Raw genomic sequence first — 19,886 nt, forward strand, 5'->3', positions numbered from 1 at the left:
ATCTACTAGCTGCTCAAAACTTTATTGAAATCCTCTTCATAGACACTTCGAAAATGCCAAGAAGCAGCCGTTATTTTGTTAGCAAGGGCACACTGCTACCCTACTTACTATCTATCGCAGAATAGATAGTGGGTAGCGAAGCCAATCAGAGCACGGCATTCATGATAGAACGCTAGTAGATTTATACTAAAACTCGATAGAAACACGGCACATGTTTTCTATTTCTTAAACAAACTGTAGGTAATTGTGTTTATACACACAACAAATCATCAGCGGTAGAAATAAATTGTAGGACCATGGTAATGTTGGAATCAAGTTCTTTCAATGTGGCCCATGAATAGATTACCAAGTACCGGTGCCAATGGGGAGCCCATGGTGACGATGTCTATCTGATCATAATAGTTCCCTTGGAATAGACAGACATAATTTCTATTCCAAGGGAAATATTATTATCAGATAGATGGCATCGCCATGGGCTCCCCATTGGCACCAGTAGATGTACTTGCTAATCTATTCATGGGCCACCATGAAAGAATTTGGCTCCAACAAGTCATCAGTACAATTACATAACCAACTTTGTTTGTAACATATCTCATGGAAATTTGTCACTATCCTATCCCTATCCTATCCCAAGAGACTCTTTCTTTTTCAACCTTAAAACATTTCAGACACCGCTTTTGCGAGAACTTTCCTAAAACGTATTTTGGTCAGTACTGACACATTCGCCTAATGGCTTGTGTGCCACATATTTGTTCTTATATCACATTTTGATGTCATCTGTGATCTATTACTGAACTAACGCACCGCAACATGGAAATTATCTACATGTACTTGTTAAAATTATTATAATTACTGCACATTAAAATTACAGTTACTGCACATTAAATGAAAGGCCACCGGCAAGAACGTCCCCTAGATTTTTTGGCCATAATTTTGAAAGTGCTCAAAAATAGCTGAATTCTGGCATGTGGGCTTCGTTCTACCCAAGAAACATTGCATTGAAGTTTTTTCACTGGGTGGCTCTTCGTTTTCGAGAAATAACGTATGCAAAAAAACTCAGTTTTCCAAGCGGCATCTTTTAGAGATCTTTTGTTGGACGAAAAAGAGAAGAAACCTTACTTTTTTTTTTGAACAGCAAACAGGCAGACTGTTTATAGTGTATTCCACAGAATCTTAGCTGTCTTTAAGTCAAAGGAAAATAGTATATAGAGCGGAAATCTGGGAACAGATTGTTTACTTCAGTTATTGTGACGTGAAACACAACACGTGAATCGATCGAGCATCAAAGGGAATACCATCGAACAAAAAAGAGATGTGCTGCATTAGAGCTATGTCGACTAATACCTTAAGTATTGTTTTAAAGTACCTTGTATGCCTGCCTGGTGGCTGAGAGGCATCATAAAGCCTTGATAAACCCATAAGTCATCAACACGGTTTACAAAATCAAAATGTGTTCTGAAACTTTGAAGGCAGCTGATATACCGTAATCGTGTTATCGGCGTTTGAAGTCAGATTGCTCCAGGCAGCAAAGTCCATGAGCAGTTCTTGCCCAAGAAAAAAACCCTCTCGTGAGTTGTGGCCCATTTGCCAAGCATTGCTAGCATCAAAGTTTGGAAAGCAAGAACTGGTTTTAGACTTGTAAAATATGTCTTGTATCGACCGCCATGTTTTCCCGCGCACGAGGTGTAAAGACCCTTCCCGGCATGCATTGCAATCACGTTCTGCGGACGTTTCTTAACTAGGTTTTTTTTTTAAATTTATTGCCACAGAGAGTCCCACAGATAATGGCCAACAAGTACTGATCGATTGTAACATAGATCTGTGATCAAGGTTGCGCTGATTTTATTTCAAATTGACATGATTTTCAGTGTTTTGAACTTCTGGGATTTGCGTGGAAGGGTTAATCTGTTAATCTGTCAGCCCTATTTATAGGCCCTCTGCTTTGACTGTTTAGTAGTGACATCCACATTGATTGATAGTAGCATTTTACTGCCCTTGTGTGAAATGAGCATTTCTGCGGTCTTGCGCTCTGATGAAATCAATATTTCACTGTTTTCTAAGTGAAATCCTGTTCACATCCTTGCTGTCACATGTTAACATGAATCAACATATTAACCTATCTAGACCTGAAATCAACATTTTTGAGCTTATGCACTGCGCGAAATTGACATTTTGCTGCTTTCTAAGACAAATCAACATCCTTGTCGCCAGGCATCAACGCAAATCAACATTTTAACCTATTTCCACCTGAAATCAACATTTTTGAGCTTATGCATTGCATGAAATTGACAGTTTGCTGCTTTCTAAGAGAATCGACATCCTTGCCATCAGACATTAACGTGAATCAACATTTTAACCTATTTCCATCTGAAATCCGTTGACATTCTTGAGCTTATGCTTTGCGTGAAAAATTGACATTTTGCTGCTTTCTAATTAAGGGACATCAACATCCTTGTGTTCACGTGTTAATGTGAAATCAGCATTCTAACCTGTTTCCACCTGAAATCAACATTTTTGAGCTTATACGTTGCGTGAAATTGACATTTTGCTGCTTTCTAAGAGAAATCAACATCCTTGCCGTCAGGCATTAACGTAAAATCAGCATTTTAACCTATTTCCACCTGAAATCAACATTTTTGAGCTTATGCGTTGCGTGAAATTGACAGTTTGCTGGTTTCTAAAAGAAATCAACATCCTTGCCGTCAGGCGTTAACTTGAACCAACACTTTTTTTCCAGTCTACATGTACATCCTAGCCCCCCCCCCCCCCCCAATTTTTCCTCACAATCAGCTTCAATCTCCCCTCTTGATTACACCTGGTTAATCTTTTTGAGTCACTGGATACTTGAGATAATGTTTTGCTCTAAATATGCAACTGAACTTACTTTAAAAATAACTTCAAACTCACCATCAACAGTCAAGGTAGTATTGCCACTTTTTCCAATCCCTTGGATAGGGATAGAATTATTAGCCTCACATCTGAGCACAAACTGGCCAGCAGTTTCCATTGTTTTTACCCAAGTTCCTGATATTCCCGTATTATTAATCACAACGTCATTTTGATACAACAAATAAGTATGCACTGGTGGGTTAGCTTCAGCAGTGCATGTGAAGTTTAATACAACTCCTGTACACACTTTGCTTGATGTATTTGTGATTAGGTGGACATTTTCAGGTTCATCTGCAAAGAAATAAGAAAAAAAAAATGATTATGATCTCTCATTTATTCTTGCTCTTGTACAAGTATTCAAATGCCTATCAAACACATTTGCCATCCATAGCTATCTGTGCATACAAATATACAATGGTCTACAAAGTACATCCATGTAAATGAGGGCTTTAAAGAAAATCATTTAAGCTAAGACAACAAGAAAAAATCTCTTTTGTGTGGCTTTCCTATAATGTTAGAAAAACGGCAAGGTAAAGGCTGGTGCTAATCTCACATTTCCATATCGCAGCGTAAGGCGACTAGGATAACTTAACTCCCCCTAGATGGGATGTTAATCCATCACAGGGTTACCCCCAGCATTAAATTCCTCGGTACCCATTTAAACAAATGGCAGCACAAACTCAGACTGGAGTCACACTAACGATTACTTTTAAACTGAACCCACAAATGATCCTGTAAACAACCCTTGTAGATTTGTGGGATCATTCAGGACAGTGCTTCATGCAATTCTTGGAAAATGTTGGACCAGCAAGAGAGTAGAGAGAGAGAGAGAGAGAGAGAGAGAGAGAGAGAGAGAGAGAGAGAGAGAGAGAGAGAGAGAGAGAGAGAGAGAGAGAGAGTTGATTTTAGTTATTGGCCCTCTTGACTAACCTAGCCATGTTATGATTAAAAACCATTTAGGACACCAAAAGCGATACATGACACCTCACATTCACATGCTCTTTGGCTTCAGGAAAATTTTTTGGGGCACCTACTAGAAACTAACGAAGTTTTAATCAGCACCCTACCCCAAGACCCCTAGTATTTTCTAGTTTGGAAGTACAGAGTACAACCTGTTCAGATTTTTAACGGTTATTTTTATCCCTGTTATTCTCCATTTTATTCTTTTCATTATAACTTATTTTTTTAATGTAAATTGGTGTAGTAGTGTTTCATGTCATTGTCGCCAAGGAGGTTCACTGTTGCAGTAATGAAAACTTAGGAAATTATACAAAAATTTATAACTCTATCATATGCCAGACAATTTCCCTATAGAGCGACCTAAAGTTCTTTCCTATTAGCCTTCACAACTTGATGATGCTTAGCATTATTATGGAGTTCAATCAGAGTATTCATATTACTGTTGTTGCCTCAAATGCCACTGAACTGAGTTTCTGAAATTGTCAAGGAGTTGGGTTCACACTGCTTGCTGTGTGTCTTTCGAATCCATTATTACCAAACCATCAGTAATCGCTGGAGAGAAGTTTGTTTCTAATGGATATCCCTCCTCTTTTGTACAGAAGATCACAAAGGCATGAACAACCCCAAGAAGAGAGCCCGTCACGGAATTTAAATCCACCGCCGTTTTACCTTATGTCCAAGGAGTTTCGGAGTCTCTCCACCGCTGCCTAGAACCACAAGGCATTCGCACCGTCTTCAAGTCTGACACAACACACCGGTCACACTTAGTGCAACCAAAGGACACTATGATTATTATTATAATAATCGTATCTATGACGAAATTCTCGATCATGATTGGTTCTCTGCATGCCTATTTGCCACGTAATCGGCATGCGATCACGTGGGTGTCCAATTACAGGTATCCAATTTGAACTTTTTGTAATTTGGATACCTGCGATTGGATACCCATGTGATTTGCACCTCAGTTGTGCACACTTAAATGGCTTTCTTTACAATGTTTCCTACAGTTTTCAAAACTTATGAAACGTGTTACATATGTTTTCGCACAAAAGAAGTTCACAAAAGACACTTTCAATTCCAAAATTTGTTATCGACTCGATTAATTACTAACTGGACCTCATGTTGTACAATTCAGGGAGTAATTGTGCTTGTAATTTCAAATCGACCTCACGCTGATCCAATTTTAAAATAACTCACACGATTACTCCCTGAATTGTACTCCACTCGGTCCAATTATTATTACTGATTACTCTTATTCTTATTCTTATTGTTATTGTTATTCTTCTTATTCTTATTATTACTGGTATTATGAGAAGGATGAAGTATACAGCTAGTCATGATGAAGACACAAAACTGCAGTCTGGGGATAATAGTTGTGGCCTTATCATGTCCACAATGACAGTACTTACAATTGTACAATCAGGTTTTTAACAGGAATCAGTGATTAGACAATATTTCCAAGAGAACCAGGTAATATTCCTAGAATACTGTGTCTAGATGCCCAGCAGCCAGGAATTGTTTTCAAAAGACTAGATACCGGGCGGTCTGAAATTAATATAGAATTTCCACGGAATAACTCATTCCATTCTTCTTACAGTAGTAGATCCTTATTTAGAAATGTCAAGTGATTAGAAGTATATTTACTATTTTGGCTCTGTAGTTGAGGAAATTTTTTACCTTGGCAATCCTATAAAATCTCCATGTTTTGACACTTAGAAAATATTGTACTCTGGCCTTTTTTCCCCAGTGCATGATATTCTCGGTTATTTTAAGGACTATTAAAGTAGTGTTATCAGTTAAAAGATAAGCTACAAGAAGGAAAGTAATGGTTTGAGTGTTCTTTAATCACATTTTACTTGGAAATAATTTATGTACATAAAATGGTATTTTCATCTTATTAAAGTTCATGATTCCTTTTTCAGACAGAGATATATTAATGATCAAAGGAAATCTGGCTCATTAAAAATCCCAGTGGGTTCTTCTAGTCAATAACTTGTACTTATTGATCTATTTTCTGTATTTGAGTATGACATGGTAATGTAAAATTCCAATAACTGAATAATAAATAATAAATAACAATAACAATAAATAATAATAACATTTCAAATACACGAGCTAGCTGCTGGTGAATTGTCAACCCAGAACCATGTATTGAGCGTGCTTTTATTTCGGCATAATTAACCAACACCCATCCTGCATGTGCAATGATAAAGATGAAAACTAACTGCTGAGACAGTTTAAATTAACAAAACAAATGCCTTTTCCACTATTATTAAAAATTCTTTCTTTGTGGGCTTTTCTTGAGGGATTCAAAGGAGCTCGTTAATTGAATTTGTTTTTGCTTTATCAGCCCTGAATCCAATATAAACCCCAGTGTGAGAGATATTGCTATCCAATAACTGTTACTACACAGGAATGGCACACCTTCCGGTTTCCCTTCTCCAGACAACCATATCTACTGAGAACATTTTGCCAATAGGCTGCAGTTGTTTCTTATGTCCACCCCTGTTTCTCATGGCCAGCTGAAGCAAATCAAGGTCCAAACAAAGCTGGGAGAATTTGGTGTGTGTGGTGACAACTTTACAACAACTTTATTATGACTCACATATTTACAATTTTACAGAAACATATACCCATTAAGTTAAAAAAGCTTGACAATAGTAACAGCGCGAACCCACAGATAGCCTGGGCTAATCTAGGCAGGCCACATCTATATTTACATTAGACCATTAATACATAAACAAGATTGTTATGCAACTACTTATAGAAGGATTTACAAAACCGTTTAATGCAAGTACATTCACATATTTTGATTGACACTAGGAACTATGATTTTACTACAGATAAACTAAACTATGGGTTGAAATTAATCAGGAACTAAATTTAAGAACTTGAGTCAGGGTGTCCACTTCAACATAGTCATCCCTATCTGATAGAGTCTCAAATAAAAATCTACGAATTTTTTTCTTAAAGATTGGTTTAGATAAATCTCTCCAGTCTGGAGAAATTTGATTCCATAATATCACTCCAGTTCTCGAAAAAGAGCATTTGAAAATTTCCGACTTAACTTCTTTACGAAGATAATTCCCTTTCGCCGCATGCCTTGTGTTGTACCCATGAATTTCATTTGATCTAGTGAAAAGAGCTGTGATAGGCGAAGGGGCTAATTTTTTTTCCAAATATCATGCATGAGATTCACAATCACATCAAAATAGATCATATTTACAGGTAAAATCTCTGATTGAATGAAAACAGGAATAGCATGAGCATCACTGGGTGCAAAATAAATCAGTCGAAGAGCTCGTTTTTGGAGAACAAGTAGTTTGCCAATGTACGACTTGGCTGCGCGACCCCATACACAAATCCCATAGGATAAATATGGCAGAATAAGTGAGCGATAAATCATTAACAGAGTCTTAGTCTGGCTAGAATTCCAATAGTCTTACTTATTTTCAATGAGATAAAGTCGATATGGTGCTACCACTTTAGGTTACAATCAATAAGAATTCCCAGAAATTTCACAAAATCTTTACGATTGGAGAACAGAACTTATTGGCACTGTTATCATACATTTTGATACTAATTTCCTTATTAGTCTTCTTCTGGGTCAGACAAAAGATAACAAAATTGGATTTCTTGATATTTAGAGTAAGCTTATTTACAATTAAACACTCTGAAACTTTACTCAACTCTGAGTTAACTACTTGTTCAAGTACTTTTAAATTTTTATGAGCAAATTGGATAGTGGTGTCGTCCGCAAAACGAAAAAAATTTAATTTATCAGAAGATTTAAGAATATCATTAATATAAATAAGAAATAAGAGAGGATCCAACACAGATCCCTGGGGGGCACCACAAGGATTTAGTTCTTTAGGTGAGACATATCATGCCCATCGATTTGGGTTACTTGGGATCTTCCCTTAAGATAGGATGAGAACCATTCTAGTATAATTCCTCTGATTCCATAGCAGTACAACTTATGTAATAGAATTTCATGATCAACCGTGCCAAACGCCTTTTTTCAGATCGATAAACACTCCAGTAGAGAACATCCCATTGTCCATGTTGTTTTGGATCCTATTTACTATATCAGTTAATGCATGCTGTGTGGAGTGTTTCTCTCTAAAACCATACTGTGACTCATAAAACAGACCATTTATCTCAAAGAACAATTTTAAATGCTTGTACATTAGTCCTTCAAGGATTCTGTTGAATATAGAGAGCAGCGATATAGGACGATAATTATTGGGGTCGGTATCCTCATCACTTTTGGAGACAGGGACCACTTTAGCTAGCTTTAATTTACTAGGAAAGGTTCCCTCAAGGATCGAAGCATTCATTATTTCCTTTGGTGGTTGACTAATAAAACATTTTCCAACTTTTAAAATATTAACAGGGCATGAGTAAACTCCATGTGACTTGTTTGAAGGTAATAGCGATATCTCTGATTCTACTTCACCAAAAGTGACAGGATCGAAATAAAAGGCCTTTGGATTATTAACAGGAAATTCCTAAAAATGGCGTTCCAAGTGGGGTAGCTTAGCAGCTAAAGCTGCTCCACATGAAGCAAAGTGTTTGTTCAGGATGGAAGGTAATTCCTTCTGATTGTAGATTAAACGACCGCTGCTTTCCTCCTGTAAGGCAGGGATTTTTTTCATTTTTTCCTTCCGCGATGAATGAGTTCACTTATAACTGCCCAGGTCTTTTTCATGCTGGAAATATTCCATTGAAAATAGTTATGAAAATATTGTTTCTTACTTAGTCTAATTAGAGTTGTAATTTTATTTCTATATAGTCTATATTGATCTTTGAAGTTAGAATGGTATAGGCTGTTCTTAATTTTGATTGATTTCCTTATACCCTTGGTAATCCATGGTTTAGAAGGTTGTCTTGCTATGTGTTTTGAGACAGATTTTAAAGGCATGTGGGTGTTAACTACCTTGTTGAGTTTGTTGTAAAATTTTGAAAACAATTTATCGGTGTTCATATTTGGTGGAGAAATTATTCCACTCCAGTATATATTTTAGACCTCCACTAAAAATTTAACTTCCGAAAGTGCAAAAAATCACCGACTTTTTTTAAATCTGTTAACACTCCTTTTCATTAGGTTATTTGACATTACACAGAACTGCGAAAAGTGATCACTGGTATCTGAAATTATATTACCAGAGGATAAGAGATTGGTTATATTATTTACAAGTATGTTGTCAATTAGGGTAGTGGAATTTCTGTAAACTCGTGCAGCTTTATCTAAATTGGGGTTAGGTGCACTTTAATTATTTGACCTCTTTTATTTTAAGTGTTTGAATGTGTTCACGTATCGTATCGAAGAGCGTCACTTTTAATATTCATCTTGTCACCACGCAGGATTCTCATTTAGAGGTGGTCACAGGTTAAAAAATTAGCTACTTCGATTTTTGAGCTGCATACTTTTTGTGAAATAACATGTGCATAAGGTGTATAGATTGAGAAAACACGGGTTTTTCAGAGCATGACTGCACCTTAACCGTCTTTTTCTCAAGGCAGTCAAGGCTGTAGCGAGAATGGGGGCATGGGGTGAGGGTGCGGTGTACGTTTTCAGTTACGCTACGCTATGAAAATTGAAACAAAGGCGTCATAACCACTCAATATTCTTGATGTTTTGGCCTTTTCTAAAATATTATTGATTTTTTTGGGGGGAGGGGGGTAAATATATATCCTCAAGAGAATGGGTAACATCATTTCAGAGCCCCGCAATTTCAAACTTTTTGGGTGGGGGCTCTGCCCCAAGACCTCCCTAGAGGTATTTGAATCAGTGTCAGCTGTCTGCTTCATGAAACAAGCCATCTACTCCCTAAATTGATGAGAACCCTAGCCTGCCATGCATAATGATACATCTCAATTGGGCCATTTACCTAAATATTATATATCAACTACACTGAGTTTTACGTTACCTAAAAAGTGCATGGCTGTACTTACAAGTAACATTGATATAAAGTAAATGGCTGACTGGATTTCCAATTCCATTGTAAGCAGTACAGCGGTATGTTCCAGTGACAGTTCTGTTGATGCTGACAATGACCCAAAGGTTTCCAAAGAACACTACATCACCATCTGCAGTACCATCCTGCAATACTCTGGTCCAAGTAACATTTGGAGTTGGTTTACCAGCTGCCTCACAATCCAAAGTTAGATTTGACCCTTCAGGGATAGTCTGGTCACCACTGAGACTGCTGGTGAAACTAGGTTCAACTGAAGAGAATATACATGGAAAAGTCAGCACATACAATAGCTGAAGGCTAAAAAAAAACCTGTCTGCTCATCTGGGACAATTACATTTTCCTCTAGGGCAAGTAACTTTCTCTGCATATTTGCCCCAAGGGTAATAGCCCAGGCAAGCCATCCACCAACTAAATTTTGATAACGAGTTTGAAATGAGTAAATGTTGGGCACATGGGAAATGAAGTGTTAATAGCCTTGTTTTGCGGATTGTGTGATGTGCATTCACAATTCAGAAATGGTTACCTATAGCTGGCATGTGATCAAAATCTGCCCCAGTCATATTTCTTTCCACAACTAAATATAGCAGTGTTTGGCAATAAAACACCTTGTTTATTTCTTAAATTTTTAGCAATTTTTTGTAGGTGTGCATGTTACACCAAAATTATCATGATTTGGAGAAGCAGAGTTTGGATAACATAACCAACAACATGATCGACTCTATGTTTAAAATCAGACAATATACAGCAACAATTTGGTTTTGGCTAGTATCCTTTAATTTGGGCCGGGTTTCACTTGCAGTTTTGGCAAGTGAAAACTTCAGCCATTTGTAGGACAATGCCCTTGGAAATAGGTTCTGAAAGGGCAGTTACTGACTATCTTTGGAAATCTTCAGAAATTTTAGGAAAATGTTCAGAAACGTTTGTGTGGTCCTCGGACAACTTTCTTAGAATCTTTGAAATCTTCGAAAAGTGGTCAATAATCTTGGAAAATCATCAAAAATTTGTTTTAGAATGTTTATAAAATAAGCAATGAAAACAATAGATGTATATGGTTGTTTGTACACGTACATATGGAATTTTTCTTGTTGTTTTCAACTTGATATCTCACTCGTTCACTGCACTCTCTCATGAGATATCAAGTTGAACACTCAAAAAGAATTCCCTAACATGTTAGTCCAGAAAAAATCTACTCACCCCAACGGATGGGCACAATTTCTAACCCCCCTCCCACCTGGATTTCCTAAAGCACTAGACTCCCCCTCTTGCCTGGATTTCTAAGGCAAAATACCCCCTCCCACCTGGATTTCAAAAAATGTTATGAGTCTTAAATTCAATTTATATTCAGTAGAATTATATGCACAATCACGTCCAGGAGATGCTCTTGCTTAACTTCTAAAGCTCGAGCAAGTATCAATCTTACAATTATTCTGTGGAACTCAATAAAACGAGCTAAATATAAAAACGTTTTTGGACTCATAACTTATTAGAAACAAGTGACTTGTTTTGTGCACTGCCCAAAATATGTCTCCAAATTTATAATGATGAGACTTTCAGTGACTTGAATTAAATATCTTCCCTCCAAATTGGCACTCTAACAGGGTGCGGGAAAAAAAATTAAAATTCTTTGGAATTGTGGAGGCAAATTGTGTGGGAAAATGAAGTCCTTTATTTTTTTAATCATCTTAACCATTAGCTGTCAAAAGCACTGCTAAAATCGAAGAAACAGATTTTTCTGTTCTGTTCATTGCTTTTAAAGTATTGATATTTCACCAAAGCTGTAACAAGAAGTTCTAGCAAACTGGGATGTTAATTATTAACTATTTTGTTAAAAAGAAAATGAAGTAAAACTGCTTTTTGAACCAAAAATAGATTCAGTATTTAAAACAAGATCTTTTAGCTCTTATAACCTCACTTTTAAAATTTAAATGTTTTCTTAGCACTACAGTCACATTGCAAAGCAGTCCTTAATGATTCTTGATTACTGAAGAAACCATGTATTATTGCACCATCACTCTTAGCCTTTGTGAAATCTATGAGGACGTAATGGTCTTAATCTGAAAGTTCGCTTGGGACATGTCCATGAATGATAGGAAAAGTAAACCAGTATCACGCTACTAAACAGCTTTCTTCCTTAAAAGTCAAACTTTAATGTGTTTGTGCTTTTATGTGTAAAGGGCAAGCAAAGTAGTCATGCTAGTCAAAGTAGTTTACGCTATCCAAAGCTAATTTTAGAACGGTTGTGTTTTTTCCCCCTAGCATTGACACAAACGCTGCAAGTTCTGGCAAGCTCTTGTTTACCTCAGCAAATACTTAATTTTTCTTCAAATCTCCTTGCCTTGATGAAACAGCCAAAGAATTCACTTCAATTGCCTAAAACCACAAGAAATACTTGAAAAATTGCAAATAAAACCCAAAGCAAGCACGATCTTATTTGTCTCGTAGCGAAAGTGAAAGCTGCAACGGCAGAGCATTCCATGGCTGATGTAATATTTTTTTTAGCGTATTTAATATTCCCTTCGAATCCAATGCTTCGATAAAACCAAAAGAAAATATATTTTACACACAGTAAAGAAAACAGTATCCATAACATTTTCCGTGTATTAATGTTTCAACAGCTTTTGCAAATAAACATCACATGTTGTGTGATTCAAAGTCCTGATCACAATTTGGCTGAGTGGAAGTTTGGGTCTGGTCACTGACAAAACTTAAAAAAAAAAGATAATAAACCCAGTGCAGAGCAAGAACTGCGCTCGGCCTGGGTTTATGACCGTGCAGTTAAAAGAAACGTGAAATTCCCCACGCTATATGCATTACACGTATTATTATACATTGAACTCACTATCTCTTTTCTGATTGGCCCAAAGTGTACAGTGAATTCTCGAAATCAGTGCCTGAGACATTATCTAGCTGCAGATTATACAATAATCATGTCAAGGACACTCAAGGTCATGGATAATCATGTCATGTATGACTGCGGTGCATGATTTCTAAGGGTAATCATGTCAAGTTTGTGACCTTTGTGTTAATTGCCATCAATGAAGCAAAAACATGACTTCCATTTTTTCCCTATTCAGCTTATAATAAAACAATTATTAGATTCGGTTTTTGTGATATCCAGAATAATCAAGGTCTTGGTAAGAGTTATCAGCCTCAGCTTTTGGCTTCCACTAATAACCCCTACCTTGACCTTGATTATTCTGGATATCACAAAAACTGCATCCAATAAATTATTGTTTACAACACAGTCTGTGTCAGGTCTTAAAAGGTCAAGCGCAATCACGCAAAATAAATTTTTTAACCTTTTCCATTTTTTTGTCGCATCAGCCCTTTCTTACTATCCAGTTGTATTTTGTTTTGTGGTTTACAGTGCTATGCCTCTTTTATTGCATTTTTTTTTCTCTGAGTGTACTTGCTTCAAGAAACAAGAACAACAATACATACATTATTGTCGGCTTCAATGCATCAGCTTATATACAGTTCTAAATAAAGCGGTTACAAGAGTAATGCATAGGACTATTTACTCATTCGAACACAAACCTACTCTCATTCAAGAATAACGAAAACGCTTAGTATACGTAATGCCTACCGCAATCTGACTTTCTAAGGAACAGACTTGCTTGCTTCAAAACAACACCATTAAAACAACAATACATACATTATTGTCAGCTTCAATCCAACATCTCAATATCCTGTATTTGAATCAATAATCACTTTTTCCACAACAACCGAGTCAACTTCCTCTCCCCGTACAATTTGATGGAGTAAACGGACCAAACCAGGCAGATTGTTGGATTTGGTGGAGCCGACGTTTCGAATGCTATAGAATAGCTTCTGGCCTCAAAATTAAACCCGAGTACGAACAAGTGAATACCTTACTGTATGCTATGGGAGACTGTGCAGACAATATTCTAGCCACTCTCCGCCTTGATGAAACCAAAGCTACGTATGATGAAGTTCACACCGCCCTCAATGGCTATTTCGATGTCCGCTGCAATTTAATTGTGCAACGAGCCCTCTTTAAAAAGCAGCACCAGCTGGCTGGCAAGTCAGTGGACACATTCATTCAAGATTTATACAGGCTTGCAGAAGACTGCAAGTAAGTTTCGCTAAAAGATGGCCTTATCTGAGATCAAATAGTCATACGCGTTGTTGACGACTCGTTGTCAGATTGCCTTCAAGCCAAAGCAGATTTAACCCTCGAAATGGCAGTGCAAATGGGTCGTCAGGTGGACGCACAAAAGCAAAACAAGGATCTCATGCAAGGAAGCGCTATCTCTGAAACGGCTATCAACTCTACACGTGTGGATTTAGTGGAAATTCACAAGAGATTTGAAATCAGCCAGAAACCTTCTGAGCCACTTTGACATATAAAGAGCCTCAGATTTCTGAAACTATCTTTGTTTTGAAAGATCAGTTCTACTCCCTCCTCAGCAAGAAAGCCTGTGTTGACCTGGGGTTAATTGCCTGAATTGGAGAGGTGAACACTCAGCCAGTGAATTTCATTGGAGAATTTCCTCAGCTTTTCAGTGGTTTGGGGAAACTGGAAACCAAGTATCAGATGAAGCTCAACCCGGATGCAAAGCCAGTTTGCTTCTACACCCCAAGGAAAATACCTCACCCATTGTTGCCTTAAGTGAAGAATGAAACTGGTTCTATGCCTCAACAAGACGTTATTTCTCCTGTTACTGTTCCCAGAGTGGTGCTCTGGCACTCTCCCTCTCCCAAAACCTAATGGGCATGTACAAATCTGTGTAGACCTGACACCACTGAACAAAGCGGTGCAGTGTGAAACTCATCCCATGGGTTCTGTTGATGAGAGCCTTGTCATGTTAGGTGAAAGCAGAGTATTCACAAAATTTTCTGGCAAATTCCTTTGGATGAGGACTCAATATTGTTGACCACTTTTGTCACTCCCTTTGGCCGCTTTTGCTTCAACCGCTTGCCATTTGGAATTAGTCCCGCACCCGAAATATTTCAGCGGATCATGTTAGACATCTTGGAGGGCCTTGATGGAGTCATATGCCGGATGGATGATATCCTTATCCATGGAAGAAACCACATGGAAAACGATGCACGTGTCCGCACAGTTTTGTTTTGCCTTCAAAGAGCTGGACTGATTTTGAACATTCAGAAGTATGCATTTTCGCAAGGAAGACTCAAGTCCCTAGGACACATTGTCGATGCCCATGGTGTCCATGCTGACCCAGAGAACACGCATGCTGTTGGCCATTTTCCAACCCCCACAACTGTAACAGAACTACAAAGGTTCATGGGCTTGTTTAACCAACTGGGAAAGTTTGTCCCTGGCTTAGCCAACATCAATGCACCCTTACGGCAACTCCTTCGCAAGGATAGTGCTTGATACTGGGATAAAGCTCAGCAGACAGCATTCCAGTGAGTTAAAGAGAAGCTTGCATCATCTGAAATCTTTGCACATTACAACCCCAACCGTCAAACAGTCATTGCCGCAGATGCATCATCAACAGGGCTGGAAGCAATTCTTCTTCACCTTAGTGATGCTGAAAGGTACTGTGCAGTCATTGAGAAGGAAGTGCTCGCCTCAACCTGGGCATGCAAACGCCTTGAAAAGTACGTCCTTGGACTCAAGTTTACCCAGCGCCAGTAGTCTCAATGGACACACACTAGGCCCCGATGTACTGTAAGCTTTATCTTTAATGCAAGCGAAATCTCCCCGTAACGAGAACTAGATACAACCAAGATGGCGGACACGTGAAGACTGATCGCGGGCTTTTATACCACAATGAACGCCGCTGACCGACCGACTACAGCGGAGTGCCGCCGGACAACCAGCCTACTGGCGCAGGAAACAGATCACAAGCCACTTGTTCCACTCCTCACCACAACTGACTTGTCCAAGATGCCCCCTCAAATACTGCGCTTCCGCCTTCAAATGATGCAATACAACCCTGAAGTCTTGCACATTTCTGGTAAATGTCACATTTCAGCTGATGCACTTTTGCGTGCTCCAGTTAGCTCCCTGAATATGTCAGACAGACAGTTCGTCGAAGAGGTTGAAGCCTTTGTTAGCTCCACAATGGACCAACTTCCTGCCACTGCTCAGTGCCTTCAAGAGATCATAGAAGCCCAGAAAAATGATGAAGTATGCATGCAAGTCAGAGGGTATTGCCAAGGAGGTTGGTCAGTATACATGCCCCATCAACCCCTACTCAGGCCATATTGGGAGAGCAGAGTTCACTTAGCAGTCGTTGACGATCTTCTCCTCTATGATGAACGCATCGTAATCCCACAAGCTCTGAGATTGGACATACTAGACTGCATCCATCGTGGTCACCTTGGCATTAGCGAATACCGCACTAGAGCCCGAATGTCAGTTTGGCGGTCTGGGCTATCTGTAGCCATCGAAGACATGGTCAAAGAATGCTTCACATGTGCAAAGGAGCTGCCAGAACCCAAGGAGCCCTTGATCCTGTCATCTTTTCCCAGTCACCCTTGCGAGAGGATTAGCATGGATTTGTTTGAGTATGGAGGACAAACATACCTTATCACTGTTGACTACTATTCCAGATGGGTTGAAATCAAATTTCTCACAACACAAACTGCAAAGAGTGTGATCACTCCTGCCAAGGAGCTATTCGCAACCCATGGTATACCAGATATAGTGATTTCAGACAATGGACCCTGTTCTAGTGCAGTATCCTTCCTCGGGGGGGGGGGGGCACTGCCATATATGGGCTATATAGGTATGTGCCGCTGTGAAGGGTATAGTTTTCCAGCAGTTTACTCTAGGGTAGGGTATATAAATTAGAGCGTTTGGGTCTACAATAGGGTACAATTTTTCACAAAACTGACTACTTGGTTGTAGATTTTATCTAGACTAAGGAAACCAGGAATTGTCACTCAAAAATATAAAAAAATCAAATCGGCAAGTTTAAATTTCCGCAAATCAGCCTCAACAGTGTCGATAGATGGGGGGATTTGGGGAGTTTACTCTAGTATAGGGTAGCAAAATTCAGCTGAACTAGCTCTGGTATAAGCTAAGGGTTCCAGGGTCCCAGCGGCACACCCCCACCCAGAAATTCCCAAAGTATCCCCCCCCGGTATCCTTCCCAGAGTTTGCTGCCAAATATGGGTTTGTCCTCACAACTAGCTCTCCCAGATACCCTCGAACCAATGGAGAGGTAGAAAGGGCTGCAAGGACTGTAAAGGGATTGTTAAAGAAGAATGATGACCCTCACCTTACACTCCTCACCTACAGATCTACTGCCCTGCAAACTGGTCTCTCCCAAGTGAGTTACTCATGGGAAGAAGACTCCAGACTCAGCTCCTTGCCCTTGCAAAGGCATTGGCACCCAGAGACTTGAAAAGAGAGCGTGAAGAAGTCATGAAGAAAGAAGAAATCTACAGGTCCAACCAAAGGCAAAGCTTTAACCAACAACATCAAGCAAAGGAACTCCCAGACTTGACAAATGGTGACTCAGTATGGATCAGAGACCAGGATCGCCTAGGGAAGATACAAGGGCGCATTCAGCATCCTCGCTCCTTTGTCATCAAAACAGAGAAGGGCACATTACGATGTAACAGATCTGGTCTTGTCAAAACTGAGTGGCAGTCCCCTTCAAAGGTAGACAAGCAAGCCACTTCTACCAGTACTGCGAGCAACTATGCTGTTCAGGACACAGAGGAAATGAGTGGTCTATCTAAGTTCCCATGTACTACAACTGAAGCTCCAATGCAGCTTGTCCCCAGTCAAACAGCTCCATTAGCTCCATTGATCAATTGGACCTCTAAACAAATATGTCTGACTCTATCAGGGCAGTTTTGGAGACAGTTATTACATTTATGCCCTTTAGAGACTGTGATATGCACCATCAAGTCTTGTGAATGTTTGGCAGTCAGATTTTAAGTACTAGTTTATGTTTGCCATCATATCCAGGCTTAAGGGTGGAATAATGTTTGTAGACATGCAATTTCCTTTATCTTAATCAGTCCACTTGATTGTACTAGGAAGGGAGGTGTATGGTTATACCCATATATATGTATCTGTTGTGCATGTTCTTAATGCTTGCAATACATGCCGGGACCTTGTGCTTTCATGGGTCTCCATGTTGACTAAACACGTGTTGAATTGTTGTGAGTTCATTCTATGGATTCTACAAAGACCTACTTGCGAACAACAAAATCAACTGAGTAACAACACAGACATTATTGGCATTAATTTTTGTTTCAGAGCAAAGCCAGAAGGTGGCGAAGGTTAGACGTTATTACAAGGTTACACTACCAACTTTAGTTTCATAAAAATCCCATAAAATACTCATGAAAGACTGATGAATCTTTTTTCAGGGCCATGAATATCGCAATTTCCTATTTTCATGGCCTAATTGAAAACCATTAATTTTTTGTGTCATGAAAAACATTTTCATGGCCATGAAAAGTTGTCACTGATCCAGAATTGAAATTATTGGGCCATTAAAATCTGTTTCCATGGCCATGAAATTCTTGAATAAATCAAAGTTAAATTTAATGGGTCATAAAACATATAGTACTAGATTTTGTGGCCCATGAAATTGTCATGGAAGTCTGAAACTGACCATACCTGATTTTAATGGATCATGAAAATGTGTTCATGGCCACGAAAAGTCAGAAATATGAACCCCAATAAAATTTAATGAGTCAAAATATACAGCAATAGATTTCACAACACATGAAAAGTCTTCTACCAGCTAAATCAAGATTTGAAATACATAGCATAAAAACCTCAAAAGAGTATCTCATTAAGAAATGTACTCATTGCACTCATTAATATCTCTCTGTTTGAAAAAGGAGTTGTGAAGTTTAATACATGGGTAAGATGAAGACACCATTATATACATTTATAATTGTTTCCGAGTAAAAAATTTGATTAAAGGACACTCAAAAAGTATATACTTGAGATTGGCCCCTTAATAGAGGTTTGACTGTACCTGAAATTGCTTGACATCTGTAAGCTAAGATCTACTATTCTAAGAAGAAAGCTATAAATTTGTGCAGAGATATCCATCTGTTGCATCAATTTGATCAAACTTATGTACCTCCATTTTCCAAACTTCATTTTCTTTAAAGACTTTAAACAAACAGTGACAGACACGGCAATTGTCCGATTAGCCACATCATTGAAAAAAGGAAGTATATTTATGTGCACTATTTGCTGTTACCGGACTCACATTGGGCGCTTGTCAAAATTGATTTAGCGGACATTAATGGTCGTTGTGATAGTTGGCACCCCAAGGGAGCATGGCATGTTAGGGGGAATTCGGTAAAATGTCTGGGATTGATTGCACGCATTTCCTTCGCTCGCCTCACCCCTCCCCCTGCTCCTTATTTTTCACACTTGCTTGCAGTTTCATTCCCGTGGGAGTGCTTTTTTGGAAACGCCTGCTACGCAGGCTATAAATTGTGTTAAGATCTGTAAAAAAGCCAAGTTCTTTTATGGAATTCACACATGAGCCCCCATCTTGGATTTGAATGCTGGGACCCATGATGCAATGCCCTGAGAAACGTGCGGTTCATTTCAACTGTCAATTGTCAAATGCCCACATCAGACGATTGAAAGTGTGGTCTTCAATGATGTTTAAAAAAAGCAAAATCTGGATCCTCTGGCTCTAGGAACAATAATTACTGTAAGTATAAAGAATTACAAACCTTCTGGATTAAGACTTTATATAGTCTTTTCGATGATCAGTACTGTAGCAATCGATACTGATAAACTTGATCTTGGCAAATAAGCTTCACTTGGCAGCCGGTTTGGTTCATTTCAGCTTTTATGTATTAAAATCATAACTTAAACCAAAAAGAACTAAAAGCTTGTCATAGAACTTGACAGATCTGAAATTGTGTTTCTGTTGCATTGTATGTTTAATTTACATGTAGCCTTCAGTGGTATAACTGAACAAAACTTATCATCTGATTTTAATCTCATGTTTGTCACTGTTTTATTTGTTCTAGTTATGGAAGCAGAAAAGCTTAAAGTATGCATTCACAAACAGAACTACATGGTTGAAAAGCTAAGTGAAAATCAATTCACAAACATGTGATGAT

At 38.5% G+C, this 19,886-nt stretch overlaps 1 protein-coding gene across 6 annotated transcripts in view; it reads right to left on the reverse strand.

Moving 5' to 3' along the window:
* Positions 1–19,886, reverse strand: part of LOC145492265 (hemicentin-2-like) — a 153,099-nt gene that overhangs the window by 29,230 nt on the left and 103,983 nt on the right. For 3 of the 6 annotated variants that reach the window (XM_081471656.1, XM_081471657.1, XM_081471655.1), the window contains exons 6-7: positions 9,808–10,080; positions 2,908–3,180 (exon numbers count right to left, since the gene is read on the reverse strand). The exons of the other annotated variants lie outside the window; for them this stretch is intronic. In XM_081471656.1, coding sequence (XP_081327782.1) covers positions 2,908–3,180; positions 9,808–10,080 — 546 coding nt within the window. The remainder of the gene's footprint in view (positions 1–2,907; positions 3,181–9,807; positions 10,081–19,886) is intronic. 6 annotated transcript variants of the gene reach the window in all.

Source organism: Orbicella franksi, chromosome 7, assembly GCF_964199315.1.
Source record: "Orbicella franksi chromosome 7, jaOrbFran1.1, whole genome shotgun sequence".
Lineage (NCBI taxonomy): Eukaryota > Metazoa > Cnidaria > Anthozoa > Scleractinia > Merulinidae > Orbicella > Orbicella franksi.